We start from the raw sequence: 23723 nt of genomic DNA, 5'->3' as shown, positions 1-23723 counted from the left end.
TAAAATTTCTGTAATGAAAGTCTTTTTTTCTATTTTCACAGTATTTACAAAATTACTTTTCACAATTTTTGTTTAGAAGCACATCCTCTTTACAATTAATTTCCAGACGAGTGATGCTACACATAGAGCCAATAGATGGCATTAGTATCTCGGTAAAAGTACAGATAATAATCAATATATTTTAATACAGTCAAAGAGAACACGGTCAAATATCGTGGATAAAAGCCATTATACTATACTTTATTTATTTCTTCCCTCTTTTATACATGTGTGAAATAAGAGAGATAATGGGAGAGCTGCTAGTCTTTCGTAAAAAATACAAAATAACACAAGTAAATTGACACAAGTATGATAAGCATACCCGTAAGTATGAGACATGACGTCGATGTCAAATATATTTCTCTCAGCCTCGAAAACTAGAACTAACAAACAAGACATGTAGACGTATACGTGCAAGGGAATGGAAGGTAAATATTAAACGTTTATATTCGAAACAGCCGAACATTGGTACAATCTCAAATCTTCTAGTCACTTCTCTACATCTTTTTTTTTAAAAAAAAACTTTATACTAAAGGATTTATACATTAAATAAATAACTTTAGATACACAGATCCCTGAAATTGTATCCCTCGTTATGCATGAGGACTTGTAATGGATTGATCCTTGCGGCTGTCAGTACAGATATCTTACTGCGCATCTTTGCGCTGAAACAAACCATACTTGTCAACATTTGATAATTTTCGAACTCATTAAAAAATCTCATCCACTCTGTTTTAAATTGTCACATTTCTACGTGTAATGACAATAACGTTACATATTTAATACCTTCCTTGTAATATTAGTTATTACATATTATTTCAACAACACATATTTTCCATCTTTTAATGCCTTTTTTTCCTTCTTTAACACAATACTATATTCTTCAGAATTAAGTACAGCGTCATTATCGACCTTAACTTTTTTTTTAGCAAAGCGTTGTAATCATTATTAACAATTTATATCAAGTACATAAGAGTCGTATATTTATAATGCTTGGCGAAATCTAACCATTAACATATAGATACGCTTCTTTATAAAGTATTAACTTAGCTTCTTATTATTAATAAGAACAGAAATAAATAAATACGAAATGCATGTTGGCTATCAATAAAAATAAATAAATCGAATTACACATTTTTATATAGGAACTTTTCTTAAAAGTGTAAACGTGCTCTCCGAGTACAGCAGTCTATAATTATGAACTGATACACAAGAGATCACACTGTAATAAGTTAAAGTTTCAAGTTCCTTTACGATAAAAATAAAGCCCAAATAAAAAGATATGAAACTATTAATATACACAAAGGGGAGGTTTATGCATTTTCTATTTTACGTACTATACAATAAAACACATTTTCAACACAACTTTATCTTTAAACGCTTCGTGCATTTCAAAGAAAACACATTTCTCTATAAAAACGGGATCTTTTATAGAGTAGCGTTTATTAATTAAGTTTAGATAAATACATATGTTGTTGTTTTGAACTAAGCACAAAGCTACACAATGGACTATCCCTGCTCGCCACGGGTATCGAAACCCGGTATTTAGCGTTGTAAGTCCGCAGACATACATTTGTGCCACTGGAGGGTTTAGATAAATAATTAACTTATAATCGAACAAACTGTGTTCAAATAAAGAGAAACGGATTAACTGCTAAAACACGTGGTTTCATGGCTGTCACAACGGACGTGTGTAGAAAGACAATGAACGAAATGTCTATATATAAAGAAATATTCAAACTAAATTTCTTGGCAGCCGCTGTGCTAGAATGTGCAACATTAACGAAATTCTCAGTCAGAGTAAATATTGATTCAGTTAAATGTAACACGTTCTAACAACCCATCCACACGGATATGGTAGTAACGACCATATTAACGAGTGGGCATCTTTTTAACTTAATACAGTTTGAGAGATATTCATTCGACTTTTATACACAGGAAATATTAATAATTGTTATGATAAACTTCTGATAATACTTTAACTATTTCACGGTCACGTTTATAGGTAACTTCCCTTCCAGGTTTAATTTTGGATAAAAAATAACCACAAAAACAGAATGACGCGCGTTTCATATTTGTTTGTTGTAAGCATAAAACTATACAATAGGTTATCTGTCCTATTCCCGCCACGAGTATTGAAACCTGTTTTTAGCACAATAAAGAACTAGACTTAACGCTGAACCACTAGGGTGAATAATATTTTATTATTTATCTGGAATATGAAATTGGTAAAATTTGGGGAGTTTGAAAGAGAAAAGACTTTTTATTTTTTCCTGGTGGTGCAAAATTCCAAACTCCTATGGCAATAATCTGAAGGGCGAAGGGCAGGTACGCATCCAGGCTAGTGAAATAGTTAAAGTTCATACTAATTCATATGGCAGAAAATCATTTACTGCATTAACATCGTACTCGACTTCACTCTTTACGTAGCTATTAGCCTACATAGAAGTCGTTTGTATTAACAAAGCAATCAACAATACCGTCCGAAAATCGTCTGCATTTTATTGAATACACCTATGATTTGTTTTGGTTTGTTTTGAATTTCGCGAAAAAACAAAACAAAAAAACGCTGCATGAGAGTATCTGCGCTAGCTGTCCCTAATTTAGCACTGTAAGACTAGAGAGAAGGCAACAAGTCATCACCACCCACCGCCAACTCTTGGACTACTCTTTTACCAACGAAAAGTGTAATTGACCGTTACATTATAACGCCCCTACGGCTGAAAGGGCGAGCATGTTTGGTGTGAAGGAGAACCTATGAACAGATAGTTTATCTCAAAACGATTTTTTTAAAACTGCTATAAACCGTAATACTTTTCATTTTATAAAATTAAAACTTCTATACATCAAACCATTAAAAGCTGTCAGGTTGCCCACTGTTCGTGTTTTCTGAAAGCTGATAAAATAAAGTTGTCTGCTTAAAAATTTTATGTAAAAGAATAACAAAGTTAATGACTTCGATCTATCAAAGAAATAACCGAGTCGTGTTGCCATGGAGAAGAGGAAATAGTATCTTGATTATTTCCGCTATACGTGTTGTCATGGAGAAAAGGAAACAGCATCCTGATTCTTCCCATTAAGAGGGTTTCCACCTACACCATAAACCAATTTATCAGTGTCTCTTCTTTTTCAAGGAATGTATTATTACATGTTACTAAATATTCTTAAACCATCTAACGATCCATTAAATATCCCCGTTTCTTCGTCGCCTGACAATCACAATTTCTGTCTGACATTCAGTACAAGGAACTGTGGTGTTAAAAAAAGCAAAACATAATTTTAAGTAATTGGGAAATGTTATGTTTCACGAAACATAATACGATAAAATCACATTTCTTCTAGATTTCCTTGCCGGCATTACTTTGAAGCAATGTATAATGAATAACACCTTTTTCTTTTTACTTGAGGGGAATGGGATTATTACGTAGTTCAATTACGTTTCAATTTTCACACAGTTTGTTTGATTGCTTGATGTAAGGTGCAAAGCAGTACAATGAGCTGCAGGTTCTATGCCCATTATGAGGATAGAATCCCGAATTTTAGCGTTATAAGCCCCCAAGTTCACTGCTGAACCACCAGGGGTTTCACACACGGATTGTTGTATTTGCATCTTGAATTTATGGAGAATCTACTAAGATTAGTTATATGGTTCTGGTTTGTTTTGAATTTCGCGAAAAAAACGCTAGCCGTCCCTAATTTAGCAGTGTAAGACTAGAGGGAAGGCAGCCAGTCATCATCACCAACCGCCAACTCTTAGGCTACTCATTTACAGACGAATAGTGGGATTGATCGTCATATTATAACGTCCACACGACTGAAAGAGCGAATATGTTTGGTGTAACGGTGATTCGAACCCGCGATCCTCGGATTACGAGTCGAGTACCTTAACCACCTGGCTATGCCGGACGTTAATTACAACTACTACCAGAGAAAAGGAAGCCAGTCAGCAAAGCCTTACCACCTAAAATCTACGGTACTGAATTGGCTGTCACTCTTATAACGCACTTAAATGAAAGTGCGATAAATATTTTGTGACATCGCCAACTTCGAAATCCAGAGATCTACAACAGGGCAAACTCCCACAGAACTAACAATGAAACATTAGAAATTATTTTCTGAAAGATATGAAATAAATAGTATCTGTAGTCGGAACACATCGTTGCCTGACATCGTTTATTGATTGTCATGAATAAAAGACAAGTTCTTGCTTTAGTTGTTTGTAAAGACTGTACTCTAATTTTCTTTCAATAATTAAAATCATTGTTATTTTCAATTCTGTACAACCCAGATGCTAACAAGAATATTTCGATATAATGAAAAATGTTTTCGAAAATAAATATTCCACGGACTAAGCATGTTGCTCGTCATTTCATTTGATCGTATTTCTCTCCTTTAACGATTGAAAACGTCACCGAACTTTTTTTCCTCTTCTTCTTTAGAGAATGAGACAAGTTGGGCGTTTCCTAATTAAAGCCATCCTTCCATGGAAGTTCGACTGCAGTGGGATGAAGTTCTACTTCCTGTTCACAGATGAAGAGCGTCTGTGGTGAAGTACATCATCCACACGAGGTGGTCTGGTCAATGCCCATAAGATCCGGAAGGTTATTTAATCATAACAAACAGTTGTGAGATAAGAACGAATTCCAAAATATAACTTTACACTTAATATATATATATATTTCTAGGTCGACTCTATCGTTTCACATGAGAAATATTTTATTATATCTGTTGGTTAAAAAGGGTGTAATCTGAAACAATTTCTTGTACTACTAGCACCTTAGAGAACAATTACACACCAGAATATACAACAACAATGAGAAAATGAGTACTATATATGACTGTATTAACGTTCTTATATCATTGGATAATACCATACAAAATTATTAATATGGTTTCACAGCTGTTCTGTTATATGTTAAGTTTCAGTAATTCTGGAGTCATATTTATATATTATGTAGTTCGTTCCTATATTTTTCTGACTATCTTTACATTAAAGTTATGGGTTATGGCTACACAGCATCATCATGATTAACATATATATATTTTGTTGTTATCTTTAGGCTAAAACTGAAGGTCATTGCTATGCAGCAACTCTATAATTAATATATATTTTTTGTAAAGTTATAGCTTCTACATAGCTTCTGCCTGATTATTATACATGTTAGTTACTTTGTAGTTGAATTTTCTAGGTCATGGCTACATAATAACTACCTAGTTACTATATATTTTGGTTATTCTGACACTGAATGTTTCAGGTCGTGGTTGCTGTGCATTTTGTAGTTATTCTGGCATTTAATGGTTGACTGTCAGAGGCCATATCTACAGCATGAAATAACTGTAAGTCATGCTTACAGAACTCTCTGATCACTCCAAGTGATTTTATTTTGAGATTGAATGTTCCGAGTCATGGTTATCAAGATGAATGTTGAAAGTCACGTCCTGTTTTATTATTCTAGATATTTTGATTATTTTAAGGTTGAGTATATTAAGTCACACTTACATGGTTGTTTTGTCAATCTTCTCATCATGGTTACCAGGATATTTAATATTCCAAGTAATTTCATTCCGTATTCGTTTCTCTCAAAACAGTTATTCCAAGCATATTTACAATAGAGTTCAGTGACCTTGTGTATGCAAAAAGTTGTTTCCAACTTGCTTCCTATTGTTTCATTTGCAAAGAAATGTTAAACAGGAGGTTTTAGACAATATTAATTGCTCCATGGTGACTCAAAGGTAAACTTAAGGATTTATAATGCTAAAATTTTGGGTACAATTCCTTCGGTGGGGACAGTCAACTATGCGCATTTGCACTAAGAAACAGTCTTAACTACAGTTTAGAAAACATGATAGCCCATTTTCCGTGAATGCCCCCAACTTTACTATTATTATAGTACTCATAAGGCATTTCAACGGGATAGCATGTATTTCCATTATAAAACTGTGGTAGTTTCTTTATCAACAGATAACATTATTCTACATTTCGAGTATATATCATGACGACTGTTCGGTGCGACCTCTACATTCACGCCACATACATCTACAAACTACTTACACTAGTGTAATAACATTTAAAAGACAATTCTGATTGCTCTCAAGTTATCTTGATGTGATAAGGTATTCATGGATTTTCTATAAATTGAAATATTTTAAATCGATCGGTACAAAATAAACTTAGTTTATAAGCTGAAATATTAGCGTTACCTGCTGAAAGATTGAAAAAAAGAAAATATTGAAATACCGTTTTTGTGGATTAGATTTAAATCAAATTATCGAGGAGCCATAGTTCTACAAACTGAATTTAAATAAACACAAACTTATTGTTTATATTTTAAAGTCATGCATGTTAATGTGTTTGTTTTTCATTTTGTTATTTGGTTAAGTTTAAAATATAACTTGATAATCTTTAATTGAGATTGCTTTGGAAAGGCTAAGCTTATCTGATATGACGACGAAGTTTTAATTCTTACGTCAGTTGTTGTTACTTCTGCTCACACCAGTTGTAATTTTGTGATTCGAAATATCTGACAGTGATTCAATCAGACAACATGAGTACACTGTTGAATTATTCTGTTATTTACTTATACGAATGAAGAAATGCACCACCACGAGAAAAAACTTGGGTACGTTGTCTTACAGTAAGGTTTAAGTCGTATCTTACTGAAGTTTATTCATTTATTACTAGTAATTTTCAAAGTTATGCTTTCCTCTGGTGCCTCAGTGCGATACGGTTATTTAACACCTTAACTTAGTCTAAACAAATAAGCTTGGTAACTAATTTAACTGATCTTGTTTACATGAAAGGTGGCATTGTTCTAAAAGACGACTATAAAGAAAGATTATGTCTGGACTTCCAGAGACCATTAAATCTACATGAATTTATTAAGACACTTTAAACGCTGCTTATATATAACTTGAAAGTTCATATTACAGTTAAATCGCACCATATGCTCTTCAGATTATACATCTTAACGCAAATGAGTTGATTGCATACACACAAACATGTGCTATGTCATAGATGCAAGGCAATAATTTTAAACATATTTTTTTAAACTTGTCGCTATAGCTTGTGTGCTTAAATCTAATGGATACTGATTGTACGAAAGACAAAAATCAAAAGTCTTAACGATGTAGAAGTTTTAAGCTGATATAACAGACAATTTTAATTCAAAATCTCTCCTGACTGTTGGGACACACAAAGCTCGTCATTTTTTATTTACTTAAATCTGATTTTCTTCTTCTACACGATTCTTCTTTTTTCTAGTACAGTAAATAACAGAACGTGATTACCCAGCACTGTCTTTGAACGCAATTTTCACAACTGTACGCCTCAATGAAAAATAAGTGTTTGTCAAAAATCAGTACCTAGTCGGCTGTGATACTGTTATACGTACTACTGACCAACCCCGTTTCGTGCCAGGATACCGGGATTAGTCACAGCTTCATCTGGCAGCGATCAATAGATAAGATGTTCGTTCCATAAAAGGATGGAAAACAAACTCTTCGTTATTGATTTCAATCCGGTAAGAATTGCAGGATATTCCAAATCTATAATTAAGGCTAGCTAATCAATACAATGCACTGTAAAATTTCTCTACTTTGTTAAGGTTTGTTCTAGTGAAAAAAAGAAATGTAACGAAATAAAGAATTAACATTATAACCAAAAGCAAAAACCCCATAATAAATTATACGAGTTTCCTTCAAAATGTATACATGTTCTACCATTATCACCATCACCCCCAACCGGTGCTTACTGAACAACGTTTATCGTCCGTTGTATTCAGCGCCTATTTTTATTACACTACTGTTTCAATTTGATAATTTGTATAGAACAAAATTACTAAGTATTTTCTCATTTTTAACCCTCTAATGATCAGCGTAGCAGATATACACCTACATTTACATATCCGGTTAAACAAAAACGAGTTTATTTCGATGATCACTAGTATTATATTTAATAAATTTCTTTATAAAGTTATTAAAGTATTTGTAATAAGCGTATTCGCCTCTTTGAACATTTGTTACACGTGTACTTCGTTTGATTGTTTGTAACAAACGTACTCTCTTGTTTGACAGTTTGTTACAAATTACTTGCTTTTTCGCCCTTTTTCACATGTATACCTGTACATTTTATTGAGTTTAGGAGAACTAACTCTGTGCATGCATAATACAAGGGGTTTATGGTATAGATATGGAGTTTCTGGGCAACAAGAGATTGTGTTTATCCAATTCTCATTCTACAGGAAACAATAACTTATTTTACTGTCAAGTTACAATAGAAATTAACATATTCCAAAGTAGCCTAACAAATTCTGTATATATATATATATATTATAGTTTTTTTATTTCTATAATATTGGAAATGAAACTCAAAATCTGTCGTTCTCAGCAAAAGTTAAAATTATAATATCAAACCAATTACAACAAAATAAATTCATTAACGTCCCAGTAAAACAACTACAAATTAAGAGCATTTAAAATTACATCATTTTAATAGCTAGTTATTATTAGTATTGGAACTGTACTAGCATGTTATCAAAGCTGTTTGTCATGGTAACTGTACTAGCAAGTTATCAAAAATGATTTGTGTGGTAATTTTACTAGAAACTTAGTAAAACTAGTTATATTATGAGAACTGTACTAGAAACGTACCAAAACTAATTACTAAGGGAATTGTACAACGTTCACATGTTTCCTATATTATTTATGCAAGGCGATCGCTTTGCTAAATGCTAGCAACAAAAGACAGTTTTACAACAACCAGCTTGTTCTCTTGGTACTGCATAGTTGAAATAACTCACAATGCCTACTAATTACGTTTATGCAATTTTACATTATCAATAACGTAGCTGGATAAAAACAATTTTTAACAAATTTAGCTCGTTTTCTACTTAAGCTTATAAATTAAATTCCACTGTTAAACTCCATACATTTTTCATAATTCTAAACTTCGATGTTATCGATATTTTTCTAAGTGATATATCTAATCTTCTGTTACTTCTTGTTTATTGTTCTAGAATCAAAGTTTCAGCTTCTTACAAAAATTCACCAAAGTGATACTTTTAACCAGTTTTGAGTTTCCTTCAAATAGCAAACATTGTAATATCTGGTTAATTCTTAACGAATAATTTTAATGGTCGACTCTATGAAATAAGTCATTTTACTAATGACGGCCATATTGCCATATAGTGTTTTATATATATGTATATAAAACCATATGTAGCGTATCAAGATGATAACTATTAACGTAAATGTAACGTGAAAGTAATTAATTTCATAAAGGCAAATTAAACCTAACAGTTTAAGAAACATATATATATATATACATACATACACGGCTGGTATGAATAGAGAAAACTATGTAGAGAAGCGAACATTTCGACCTTCTTCGGTCATCGTCATCACGGAGGTTCAGAAACATTTCACAGATGGCGCCATAACAGTCAAATGGATGGTTAATATAATTTTTCGTTTAGTACCACTTAACTTTAAGATGAAACAAAGTCACAATACAAACACACAGTTAATTTCTGAGGACTAAATCAAATATTTTTTTTTAATATTTGTATAAAATTCTAAACTATACGTAATTTCCTTTATATCTTTACTGACAGATAATGATTCGCCAACCCCCTGCCACCAAGCATATTAGTTACACATACAGAGCTCAGTTATACACGACTCTGCCTTGAAAAATATTACATTATAGAAAGACAGAAGGAGCTGAAAAGGGAGAGAATGTCACCAGTCTAGCCTTAAATCACAATTAAATACAAATCCCTGATACACAGCGTATGGCTATTGCGTTCAACAAATGACGAGGTGCATAGCTCGTCACAACGATTAATTCTCCCTTCCCCCTCACTTATGTAAGACCCTAAAGTCCGACTTGTAAGCGACTTGAATAAAATTAGCAATAATCAAAAATCACTTTCTTATTCACGTTCACACCACTGGAATTGTTCATGAAAATCGATTATATAGACAGCGCCTAGGCCAGTGCTATGTCTGTCATATCCGGCCGGCTTAATGATTCCTGATTCTGATCGAAAGGGCTCGTTGGCACCGGATACGACAGATGTAATAGAACATATTATCTTTTGCTTTCACTCATGGATTCTCAGAATTTCTTTATTCAAGAGTCAACACATACCAGAAAAGGGCAGAATCCGTAATTTCCGGTCACCAACAAGGAATTTATTGTTATATCGTCATATATTATCATAATAATATATTTTTATATACTGTTTATGGGTTTTGAAAGAATTTAAATAAAACTGCTTTCGTCAACTAAAGAGATGTGTTAACCTTCTGAGAAAAATAAATTGTTGTCATGTTTGTTTGTTTTGTTTTGAATTTCGCACAAAGCTACTCGAGGGCTATCTGTGCTAGCCGTCCCTAATTTAGCAGTGTAAGACTAGAGGGAAGGCAGCTAGTCATCACCACCCACCGCCAACTCTTGGGCTACTCTTTTACCAACGAATAGTGGGATTGACCGTAACATTATAACGCCCCCACGGCTGGGAGGGCGAGCATGTTTGGCGCGACTCGGGCGCGAACCCGCGACCCTCAGATTACGAAGCGCACGCCTTAACGCGCTAGGCCATGCCAGGCTGTTGTCATGTAACATTGCTCATTTATTCTTGGGAAGTAGTAATTAAAAATACAGATTGTTTTCTGTATTGGTATCGAAGACATCTTGTTTGGTTCTTTCACATGCATGTATACAGAAAAGACATGCGTCAGTAAATTATTTTTGTTATTGTTGTTGTAGAGTAATTACTATTAAGTAAATAGCAAACTTAATGGTACCGTTTAAAACTACTGCTTTTACGTATATTGTTTTGGTTGGAAAAATAAAATATTACCCAACATGAATGGTGGTTAATAAACGTATTGTATGGTATAATTGGTGGTAGATTAATTACCTTGATTAAAACGGAACTTTGCACGAGACTCCATACAATTATGGTCCAAGACCACAGGAGGTGTGGATTTTTTTAATTCAATTTACGGTAAGCTAATGATACTTTATATGAAAGATTTGACTATGCTGATACAATAGCGCATCATTGCAGATACCAATAGAGATGACACAGACGAAATGTTAGTGAATAATCTCCTAAACTGTTTACAGTTTGACATGGACGCTTTGGCGCCACATGTTAACTTCTGGCTGGATAGCTATCTCATAACACTTTTAAAGAAGGGATATTCGTACAACGAGATTGTCAAATAATGTAGCTCCAAAGTATGGCTGAAGAAATGTATCATAGCCCTTTCAAATAAGGGGATATTCGTACAGCGAGGGCCCCACTGGTACAGCGGCAAGTCTACAGATTTACAACGCTAAAATCAGGGATTGAATTTCCCTCGGTGGACTTAGCAAATAGCCTGATGTGGCTTTGCTATAAGAAAACACACACTCTTACAGCGAGATTGTCAAATAACGTAGCTCCAAAATATGGCTGAAAAATGTGTCATAGACCTTTAAAGATTTTTTTTGTTTTTGTTTTTTTGGGAATTTCGCACAAAGCTACTCGAGGGCTATCTGTGCTAGCCGTCCCTAATTTAGCAGTGTAAGACTAGAGGGAAGGCAGCTAGTCATCACCACCCACCGCCAACTCTTGGGCTACTCTTTTACCAACGAATAGTGGGATTGACCGTCACATTATACGCCCCCACGGCTGGGAGGGCGAGCATGTTTAGCGCGACGCGGGCGCGAACCCGTGACCCTCGGATTACGAGTCGCACGCCTTACGCGCTAGGCCAGACCTTTAAAGAAAATATATTCGTACAGCAAGATTGTTAAATGACGTAGTGTCAAATTATGGATGAAAAAATATATCATAATCATTTTAGAGAAATGATATTCATGTAGCAAAATTGACATATAATGTACTGCCAAAGTATTACTGAAGAAATATGGCATAGCCCATTTTTAAGAATGAATATTCATACAGTGAGATTATCACATGACGTACTGCCAAAGGACATAGTTGAAATAACGAAGTCTTCAATTGTTTTTTGTTTGTTTTTGGAATTTCACACAAAGCTACACGAGGACTATCTGCGCTAGCCGTCCCTAATTTAGTAGTTGTCGATGTCAGTAGTTCTTTCAGCGAAAAAAAAAAAGTCATATAAACGGGAAATAACAATTTCTTTAGATATCAAACCTTCTTGATGACGAGCAAACCCCCTTTGTTAACCTGAAGGAAGATCGAAATGTTATTCCCTGCTTATCAATAAAAGTGTTAATATTCATACTAACCGTTCTGAGATACTAAATATCAAACTTGTCTAGTTTCCCAGTGATGCTTCAAAGGAATTTTGCGTCTGTCTTCTTCATACGTGTAGTTGATAAAGCACATTGGATAGGTTATCAAAAATTAAGTGGTCTAAGATCAAACACGCTGTCCTTTGTGAAAGCGAATTATCAACAAAAATGAGGTTTCAGACAAGAGTACGCAACAGTGAAAATGGATGGAACAGTTCTAAGACTTAGGACGGCATTCTTATAACATACGATTAGTCTCAGTACACTCATCGTTAGGGCTATAGAAATAATGCGTATCTGAAATTATATTGTATAAACCTATTCAGAAACGTCACACACCTTGGATGAAATTATAAAGTTTGACACACATTCTTATAACTTTTTTCTTGCACTTATTTTTAATATATTTATTTGTTTATTTTATCGTGAAGGTACACAATGGGTTAATTGCGTCTGCGATGTTTCCGGTGGGAATCAGACCCCGAATTTCTACGACGCAATCTCATAGAAGCTTAGAGATGATCTGTATTTAAAAGCTTGTTCATGACCTTGATTCCTCACATATAGTTCGAAAAGAATATCTTAACGGACCATTCTAAACACTTGTTTTTAAATATTATAATATTGTAACAGTTTATTTGCCTATTACTATTATATATATAATATTATTCTAGCCACAAAATTAGTTTTATACGTTGTCGTTATTTTAAAAAAACTGTAAGGTTAGCTACTAAACAGAAGCCTACACATTATATGAATTATAATAAAGTACGATGAATAAAGTCATAGGATAAACCTACCTTATGTGTATGATGTAATGAATTATTGGACTGTAGTGGTTGTCTATACTCGGCGCCCAAGACAGATTCACAGACCTAGAAGTGAAGCCCATAATCAGAGGCATACCCGTTCTCTCTGGTGTGTCTGTAACAGATAGAACGTGTAAAAAAAACCGTCCTTATCACATGAATTAATTAATAAGAATACAGTGTAGCTCCTATTACAAACTCATTAAAAATCAATATCATATTCTAAAGATAATTTTTGCTGTTATTTTTAATCTTCTATTGCAGTTTTACTCAACAGGGTGAGCAACTTTGAAACAAACTGACCATACTGATATAAATTATTTTCCACTTATCTTAGAGATCACATAATATATATAGTTAAATGTTAATTTATTAAGATTCAAAAGTACTCTTTCGCACTTTAAGCCCAACAAAACAATACCTCGTGACCCACCAAAATCATTAATATTCACGCACAATCTAACCCAAAGGAACGACAACAAAACTTATGTACAAAATGCATATATACATTTTTTTGTCAATTTCCAAAGATATCTGAACGATAGGAGCAGATATTAATTCTCCTTTTCTCGTCGGTGCACAACTGTTAACTGAATAAATTTGTATTGATTTGTGAAGCTGCTTAGTGCAGGTTACAATGTTTTCGAATTTGCTGTTTAGAAGTTGTTTTTCTAGATGATTATTTTTGCCTATTTAACTGTTAATGGCAGGGAAACGTCTATTATACTCGTCTCACTCCGAAATTAAAAATAAACTTCATTGTTCTTTTGTTCTTAACATTAGTCATAATCACAAGATGGTCACAAAACCCCCATGAAACTAAATATCAAGTCAGGTTGGAGTTAATCATTAAGGTATGATAACGCCATTTATGAAGTGTCTATACACATCAGTCAACAGTACGTGTAACGAAATAAAATATATTATTCACATTATGAACCTATTAAACGGGTATTTTGTAAGCCAACAGTAGCACTAGTCGAACAATTTAACCACTATTTAATTATTTATACGCAGAAAGAAAAGAAAAAAGAAAACTAAACCTCTACTTCGAAACGTTTAAAGGAATATTGTTATTTTCAACGTAAACAGAACATTGTGCGTCACTTAAGCTAAAGCGTCAGATTAAAGGCATAAAGTTTCCAATATCGCTAGCCCTGTTTTAGAACTACTGACCAGAACCAAAGCAACCATTCAGGTAACAAGTGCCATTTATGTGGTCATTCTTAAATGTAAAAGCGAGATTGATTGTCATAAATACACTCCGTCTACACACACACACACCACGCTCATTCCCCCAGTGGCACAGCGGTATATCTGCGAGCTTACGACGCTAGAAACCGGGTTGCAATACCCGAGAAAGGCAGAGTACAAATAACCCATTATTTAGCTTTATATTTAACTTCAAAATAAAGAACACATAGCTGAAAGTGTGTAGATTTAACAACTAAAATAGAATACATAAGAGAAAAATTTTAATATAAAAAGTATCCCGGTATGGCGAGGTGGTTAGGGCATTCAACTCGTAATCTGAGGATCACGGGTTCGAATCCCCGTCACACCAAGCATGCTCGCTCTTTCAGCCGTGAGGGCGTTAAATTGTGACGATCAGTCCTACTATTCGTTGGTAAAAGAGTAGCTCAAGTATTGGCGGTGTGTGGTGATGACTAGCTTCCTTTCCTTTAGCCTTATACCCTCATGTAGCTTTGCGCAAAATGAAAAAAAAATAAACAAAGTAAAAAGTAGTTATACACCAATTTTATACTGATTTTAACCACGTTAGTCATGAGTGTCGTTTAATTCTATTACTTTTATCTAGAGTAGCACCTTTTGGCTTTTTGTGGAAAAGATAAGATTCAGTTTAGAATATAATCTTGAGATACGTAGTTTGGAACTTGAGGTCACCAAGGTAGTGTTAACTATCCTTTGTGACGAGTTAAGAATGCAATTTAGCCACGTTTGTTGCAAATAAAGATTGTTTATTGTAATTGTAGATTTGTGTTCATTTTTATTCATCACAGTTTCATCTTTCAGAGAGCATATAATTAATTCGCAATATATATCGTGTCGAGTCTCTCGCTATTAAGCGGAACTGAGTGTAACTAGTTTTATGTAAAGTACTACACTGTGATGATGGGAAGTAGAACCCTTTCAAACGTAAGCCCTAATGTTCTAACATTATCTTTTCAAATATATTTCATGTTCGACGACGTTAAATACTTTTTATTACAAGCAAAGTAACTTATAACAATCCAAAGTTATATTGAAATAAGCATCACGTGTCTTTGTCTTATTTGTACATTTAATATATTTTAGCCACAGGCAATTCTACTTAAAATTATCCGTAACCGATACCAATAACAAATAGACAAATAGATAAATTGATAGATTTTACTATACAAAATTCAAAATTAAGATTTGTGTATATAAAACCATTTACTCTCTTCTGCTAATCTAAAAATAAAGAAATTTATATGTATACTTAATATTTTTCATAATCATTTTAAAAGGAGTGCAAAAACAGTAACAAAGTTACTTGCCACCTTGGGATCGCTCGCTCATTGAAAGTCCTAACAAATACAGTTCACTACGTTATATATAAACTAATAATACGAAGCAACTGTATATTACATGAATATTTTAACCAAATGAATGTGGACTTCAAATGGTAAAATGTTATGGAGAGAGTTCATACATTTCCGAGACCCCTGTATGGAAAGAATTAACACATTACTGAGACTACTGCATGGAGAAAGTTTACACATTGCTGAAACCCCTGTATGAAGGGAATTTACACACTACTGAGACCTCTGTATGAGGGAAGCTTATACATTGCTGGGACCCTGTACGGAGGGAGTTTACACACTACTGAAACCCCTGTATGAAGGGAATTTACACACTACTGAGACCTCTGTATGGGAGCTTAAGCTGGGACCCTAAGGGAGTTTACACTTACTGGGACTTTACACACTACTGAGACCTCTGTATGGGAGAAGCTTGACACATTACTGGGACTCTTTTACGGAGGTATTTACACATTATTGGGTAACTGCATGGTTTATCTTGATTAAGTCACAGTTACAAATGCAATGTAACAAGCTGAAACTTTTAAGCAGTTGAGAAACTTTATACAAATCTGAACTTTTTTTTTCTTTATTTCAAAAGAACCATAAAGAGCGAGCAACTCCCAGAAATTCTTAATGTTACAGTCCTGTGGTCATTTGGAAGGATCCACGGTTTAGTGTTTTTGCTTTGATCTTCAGAAATTCACTTTAGCGTCCAAGTTTCATCTACCGACGACTTCCGAGTTCTCATTAGTCAAGGGCATACCATGTAAGGAAATTATGTTAATAAAATGATTGTAAATGTTCTTAAATTCATTAAAGCCCAAATGTCGGACTTCCTAGTTCATTATAGCTGAAAGAATATATTCTATTATATTAACCCTAACGAGGAAAATTACCTTTAAAGCTATTATTTTTCAAGTGAATCGAAAAAAAAAAGGTTTTCCGATATTTCGTTAAAGATATTTATGCTTATTAAGGTTTCTGAGCCACCACAAAACATTTCATACTGTTTGAATGTTTTTAATCAAGTAGATAGCTTAATAATAATATCGTGCATATAAAGTTATCCTAATCCTGTTAAGAGAGCATGCAAATACAGTCTAACTCATTCAGTAGTTATATTATTTAGAAAATACAAAATACTAACAACGACTAATAAGAGAGTTCTGGGAAAACGATGCATTTTAAATCACTAGGTTTGCTACACAATTGTGATGAATTACTTTTGCATTTGGTCCGACATGGCCAGGTGAGTTAAGGCTTTCGACTCGTAATCAGAGGGTCGCGGGTTCGAATCCCCGTCGCACCGAACATGCTTACCCTTTTGAGCCGTGGGGGGCGTTATAATGTGACGGTCAATCGCACTATTCGTTGATAAAAGAGTAGCCCAAGAGTTGGCGGTGTGAGGTGATGACTTAGCTGCCTTCCCTCTAGTCTTACACTGCTAAATTAGGTATGGCTCGCGCAGAGAGCCCTCGTGTAGCTTTGTGCTAAATGTCAAAACAAACAATCGTTTATAACAGTGAGACATCTCGAAACTGTTTCCAAATTTCATATGTTCAACAACCAAATAAGCTTGTAAGCGACAACTATTTGTTTCCCTGATGCCATAGCAGTAAGTTCATGAACAAGGAACGTTAATATCTGGGGTTTGATTCCCGTGGTGGACACAGCAGATAGTCCACCGTAACATACACGACACCTACTGAAGATAACAATAATCTGTATTATTCATTAAATTAATATTAAATTTACATTAATGTATTTAAATTAACTTCACAAACAAATCTGAAAAATCAAAAATTATTTCCTCGTGCTGTAAAATAGCCTGCCCAACCATAACCATAGCTCCAACGAGTGGCAGATCAAGCGTGTTCTAGTAGTTAATGTATCCGGACTGTAACTCAAAAAATTTATTATTCGGGTCCTATTACCACAAAATCTCCTCGTTCACGCTTTGAAGCAACGATTACCCTACAAAAGTAACGGTCAAATCCCACTATTCAATCAGAACACAATGGTCCTAGTAATGGCTGGCTTATCAGTTTACGGTTAGGGTCGGCTATGCACCTTTAACTCTCTTCGTATGTGAAAATTGTGAAACAATCCACAAGTGGGCATACACTTTTGGTCATGAGAAGCAGTTAACGATGTTGACACAGAGAGAGAAGGTGGTGCATTAAGATATGTTTTATGAGTATAAAAGATATAACAAGTGTTACAACAGTCTATTCCATTACAGAATATAATAAATAAACACACTTAATTTACACATAACATTTTTGCTAACAATTTGTAAAAATAATAATAATGGGTAAACTTCCTTTGTTTCAAGTTAAGTACAAAGCAATACACTAGGCTATCTGTGGTCTGCTAAGGAATATATCGAAACCCGGATTTTAGCGTTGTAAGTCTGAAAGCATTCCGCTGTGAAACTGGGGGGCAAACTTTCTTCGAACCTCAAAATATTAAACCCACATTAAAACCTGTCGTGAGACGTTGTCTTTAATATATCTGTTAGCTAAAATTTAGAGTTTCGCGTGTAAAAAAAATAACAGGCGAAACTGATGAGTCGGAAGTGCCATTTTGGTGAGGTTGTTCTTATAATGAAAGCAAAGACTTTTTTTTTCAAATCCTTAAAGCTATTTTAAACATGTTCGATATAAAACTGGTATATTAATACATTTGTAAAACGTGGTGTGCAGTTGATTAATTTTTTTTTCCATTGAGACTTCGTTCCTTTTATACTGTTTTCAGTTCACGTCTTGAGCCCACAGTGTTGTGATTTTATGCCAAAGATAACAAGTTATTTTGAAATGTTCAAAATATGAAGTTTGTTTGTACAGTTTTCTGAGATGCACAATGTTTGATTTCTCTCTTTTTTCTTTCTATCTGTTTTTTTAATCATCCTTACATACAAGACTGATAACTCGGGCCCATCTGCAAGACCTCAGCACCTAAACGTGCACGAGATGGCGCAGCTTTCCAGTATCACGGTCGTATAATATTCGATCAGCTTCCACTATATCATAGTAACATCGCCCTCAATTAAGTAATATAATACTGTTCGTGACAAAATATCAGAACACATCACCCGTCGCTGTTAAAACATAATATCTCACACACACACACGTAATCGACAAACTAATTAACTTTTTTTTCACCCCCTTTCACGGTTCTTGATCATAACTCGGGAATTAATCCTATCTATCATATTCGTATTTGAAAAGAAAAAATAAAGTTTATCGGAGGTAAGCTACATTGAACAAAGGAGTTTGGAAAGTAGAGAACTGAATATTATAAAGGTTTAATAATTTTGCGATCAGTGGTACGTGTGCAAATCCATTGTTTCACTCAAAATTTACTGGCAGCCTAATTAACCACAAGAATCGAGAGATCTGTGTTGCCCCTTTCTTTCTCATATAGAGAAGGCATTGTCAGCGAAGAGGGACTTTATTGAGACCCCAACTTCCATACCGCCCGAGTTAAAACCCTACCACAAGGTACCAATAGTTCCTAAGCGATGTTCAGTTTATTGAATATCTTTAAAAAAAACCAAAAAACCCATAAGTATCAAAAAAGAGGTGTGCCCCAAAAAGAATCAACGTGCGACTTAAAGGAAAGAAATCAAAACTGGCTGTTGATCTGGTAGCTATACTTATAGCTTTCATAATAATTTTACAACAAATATTCATATATTAGTTAGTTAGGCCACGTTTCTTGTTTTACTCAACATCATGACCAAATCTGAACAGAAAATGTCGTATGTCTTGCTCATTTCAACGAAGTATTTGTGTGTTTGATTTCGAATTTCGTGCAAAGGTACATCACAAATGCTATCTGCGTTAGCCATTCCTAAGTTAGCAGTGAAAGGGAAGGCAGCTAATAATCATCACCCACTGCCAACTCTCGGGCTACTCTTTTACCAACGAATAGTTGGCCTGATCGTCACATTATAACGCTCCCACAACTGAAAGGACAAGTATGTTTAGTGTGACGGGGATTCGAACCCACGATCCTCAGATTACGAGTCGGACGCCCTAACCAGCTGGCCATGGCGGGTTCAACGAAACCTACGACAGATTTTGTAAGTGGACAACTTGATGTTACTTACGGTACATATGGAAGCATTCATCAGCACTTGGATGATACCATACCGCTTCTGCAACGGTTACAAAGTCAAGACAGATGTTTTGATAGGATCATTTATAAAACGACTAAGCTCGACTTCTTGAACTTTATGATTGTTCAACAATGAACAGTGTACTCGTTGGTGATCAATGTAAGGATCCTACAGTTTCTCTCATTTAAAGGCTCATTATTTAAACGATGGTTGGTTTTTAGTTGTTTTTGAAACAAGTATATATATATCAAGTCTAAACTGCGCAAATTATTAAAAATTGTGTAAATAAAAGTGGAAGAAAATCAAATTACTTAACTTATAGTTATTACAATTTATCGTAGACGTAGGTACTTTAACTCCTTCCCAGGGTTATTTCTTTCCTTTTTTTCCTTCTGAGACTGCACCACAGTCTTAGATGACTCAAAAACTGTTTAAAATGTTAGAATTATCTTCAAACAAAAAAAATGTCATTGATAAGGTAGACAGTAGACATAGTTATCAGTGTACTCAACAGAAATTAATGTAACCAATAACTATGTGTACTCAGTAGTGATCAGTAAAATCAATATTAATCAGTGTGCTCAGTAGTGATCTGTGTAATCAATATTAATCAGTGTGCTCAGTAGTGATCTGTGTAATCAATGTTAATCAGTGTGCTCAGTAGTGATCTGTGTAATCAATATTAATCAGTGTGCTCAGTAGTGATCTGTGTAATCAATATTAATCAGTGTGCTCAGTAGTGATCTGTGTAATCAATGTTAATCAGTGTGCTCAGTAGTGATCTGTGTAATCAATATTAATCAGTGTGCTCAGTAGTGATCTGTGTAATCAATGTTAATCAGTGTGCCAGTAGTGATCTGTGTAATCAATGTTAATCAGTGTGCCAGTAGTGATTTGTGTAATCAATATTAATCAGTGTGCTCAGTAGTGATCTGTGTCATCAATGTTAATCAGTGTGCTCAGTAGTGATCTGTGTAATCAATGTTAATCAGTGTGCTCAGTAGTGATCTGTGTAATCAATATTAATCAGTGTGCTCAGTAGTGATCTGTGTAATCAATATTAATCAGTGTGCCAGTAGTGATCTGTGTAATCAATGTTAATCAGTGTGCCAGTAGTGATTTGTGTAATCAATATTAATCAGTGTGCTCAGTAGTGATCTGTGTAATCAATGTTAATCAGTGTGCTCAGTAGTGATCTGTGTAATCAATATTAATCAGTGTGCTCAGTAGTGATCTGAGTAATCAATGTTAATCAGTGTGCTCAGTAGTGATCTGTGTAATCAATATTAATCAGTGTACTCAGTAGTGATCTGTGTAATCAATATTAATCAGTGTGCTCAGTAGTGATCTGTGTAATCAATGTTAAATGTAATGAAGAATGTAACTTTAAAAATTCAGTACTTCGAAGTTGCCATGATTCCAAACATCATTCAGCATGACAGAACGAGGCTCTTTATGTTCACACTAACAAGAAAGGAAGACATCTGTGTTTCTACTGATCAGGACAGAAAGATTATAAACACGCATAGCCTGTTTTTAGCCTGCGTGTATCGAAATGAGCACGCGCGTACCAACAATTACCCGATAGACACACAACGTCGAGGATAAAATGGGGATTCTACTCCAAATCACAGGAGTTCGTGTTTATAAAACAGTGCATAGTCTATAAATAGTAATATATTTATCAGCATGAATAGAAACATGGTTCTTCTTGAGTAAGTAAAAATACATATTTCAACATAATCTTCTGTATTGACGTCGCAATATAAGCCGCCTGCTCAATCAGTATTTAATACAAGTTGTCGACAAACTTTTACATGTATGAAGTATCTCCTGGCCGCCATTACTTGGTTCCTTTCGTTTCAGACTATCAAAGTAAGCCTATTTTATCTCTAACGGTAATAAATTGTTCTACTAATCGATTCATACACCTAATTCTAATAAAATTTATTTTTTAGTTTGGTTATAACACGTCTATAGAATGTGTGTGAATCTTGTATAGATGAGTAATGCAAGTTCAAAAAATCGTTTCAATTTTTTCAAAGTGAAAATCAAATACCGTTTTTTGAATGTTGAAATTTATATAGTTTTGACAGAATAGTGTTGAAGGTTGTATTATACAGGGTGACCCGTAAGTCCCTACCCATCCACATATCTTGTGTATCCACTGTATCTGTATGCTGTCCCTCATTCTCGCTACATAATATTATGCGACGCCATGTTCTGTGAGACATTTTCCTCAACATGGCAGGGGTTACTGTTCCAAATGCCGCGGTAACAGCTGCCTTCAACTCATCAATAGTATTATAACGTTGTTTGTAATAACATATGGATGGGTAGGGACTTACGGGCCACCCTGTACATATCTGAATACACGAACCAATGAACCAAGTTAATCCTGGTAAACCTCTTTCACCGTAATGTATTTCACATGAAACCGGTTCTTTATGAATAAAAAAACCAACTATCTTCTGTGTTATTACGACCATCAAGGCCACCACCATAAAATATCTAACTGTAATTGTACACGGCCATTTCATGATGACTGCTCGCGAATTTCATTTTTTCACAGTTTAAAACTGACGAGAATATGCTAATAAGAAACAACTCTAGGTCAATCAACTAAAGACAGTTTCAAATAAGAAAATATATTACCGGAGCGTAAATGAAGTAGCAGTAACGTAGCATGATATGTTGTGCACAATAAATCGCCAATCATGCAAGATTTATCTTACAACCGCTATATTTTGAAACCTTAAACTTAACATTATGTATCAAAAATATTTCGGTTTAATCTTTTCAAGAATATTTAAATATATATATGGGACCATACGAACGTGTCCAAGCGATAGATTTTAGGATTCACACGTTAAAATTCGGGGTTTGATTCTCCATAAAACGTTAATCAATACCACAAAAAAACTGAGGGCATTTGTTCCTTGAAACTGAGTCATTGGTCGTTTTCGTAAGTAACGTCACTACTGAGGCCCAGTAAAAATATTTTTCAGCAGGTGTTAGATAAACCTTGCATGGCTGTCGTCTGTCTCCGATATAAAACATGCAATTCACAGACGCCTAGAGAGAGAGGTCCTCTTGACCTTGGAAGTACCTAAGAGGGCTAGAACTTACAAGTTGCAGTATTAATCATTTATTAATTTCATAGGCCTTCACATGCATACCGAGAGATTGTAACACACCATTGCTCAAGTATACTTTAAGGGGAGGGGCAGTTATAATAACTCTCGTTGATTTATTATTATTGGCCCTCTAGCGGCTGTCACAAACACACATTGCATCGACAATACCACATCATCAATTACGTTGAAAACGTTATAAACGTATCTCATATGACAAATAGTGGTATTTAGTATTTGATTGTTTTAGCTTCATTTGAACTCCAGTCATTAGTGTTAGATGTTTTTTCCTGTTGTAAATTTATGTCAGGAAAATATTTGATAAAACGAATCAGCAGCCGATTTTGTTTAAAACGTATCGTAACATCGACGTAAGAGACTCTTAATATATTTATTTGACTCATAGAGCTGGAAAAAAAAAAAAGACTTCATTGTCTCTAATTCATTGTTGTGTTGCTTAAAATATCAGCCCTATAGTTCTGAATATACGCACCATAGTTAACCAGTAAACAAATACACATTTGAATACTTTTATACAGGATCAACAATAGAGTGTAGCTGTTATAAATCTCGTTTACACTTTTCATTTCATTTCGCGCTCATATATAACAAAAATCTGTGAAAATCCTACAATAAAGGTGGTGATATTATAAACCACACTGATTCAACACAACCCCAGTTAATCTAGCACCGTGGGTCATTTCAAGTTTCAAGCAAAATCTTGAACATATCACGTGACCAACGAAGATACTGTTGCCAGGATGGCTAAAAGTATCA

The 23723-nt window shown here is 34.4% G+C and overlaps 1 protein-coding gene and 1 long non-coding RNA gene across 8 annotated transcripts in view; one reads left to right on the top strand and one right to left on the bottom strand.

Annotated features, from left to right (window-relative positions):
• LOC143222052 (putative receptor-type tyrosine-protein phosphatase mosPTP-1) overlaps window positions 1–23723 on the bottom strand; it is a 150758-nt gene that overhangs the window by 67050 nt on the left and 59985 nt on the right. For 4 of the 5 annotated variants that reach the window (XR_013011963.1, XR_013011964.1, XR_013011966.1 and 1 more), the window contains one exon: window positions 13114–13237. Coding sequence is in view for 1 of the 5 variants with exons in the window: in XM_076447896.1 (XP_076304011.1) it covers window positions 13114–13237 (124 nt within the window). In the remaining 4 variants the exon portion in view is untranslated. Of the gene's footprint in view, window positions 1–9366; window positions 9971–13113; window positions 13238–23723 lie in introns of those variants that run through there. The other variant, XR_013011967.1, reaches the window with a different exon arrangement.
• Window positions 21233–23723, top strand: part of LOC143222054 (uncharacterized) — a 56195-nt gene continuing 53704 nt past the window's right edge. For all 3 annotated transcript variants that reach the window (XR_013011970.1, XR_013011971.1, XR_013011972.1), the window contains exon 1: window positions 21233–21687. This is a non-coding gene — a long non-coding RNA (uncharacterized LOC143222054). The remainder of the gene's footprint in view (window positions 21688–23723) is intronic.

The sequence above is a fragment of the Tachypleus tridentatus genome, chromosome 8, assembly GCF_004210375.1.
Source record: "Tachypleus tridentatus isolate NWPU-2018 chromosome 8, ASM421037v1, whole genome shotgun sequence".
NCBI classification, from domain to species: Eukaryota; Metazoa; Arthropoda; class Merostomata; order Xiphosura; family Limulidae; genus Tachypleus; species Tachypleus tridentatus.
The sequence above is the reverse complement of the archived record's forward strand: the minus strand, read 5'-3'. Positions and strand labels throughout refer to the sequence as shown.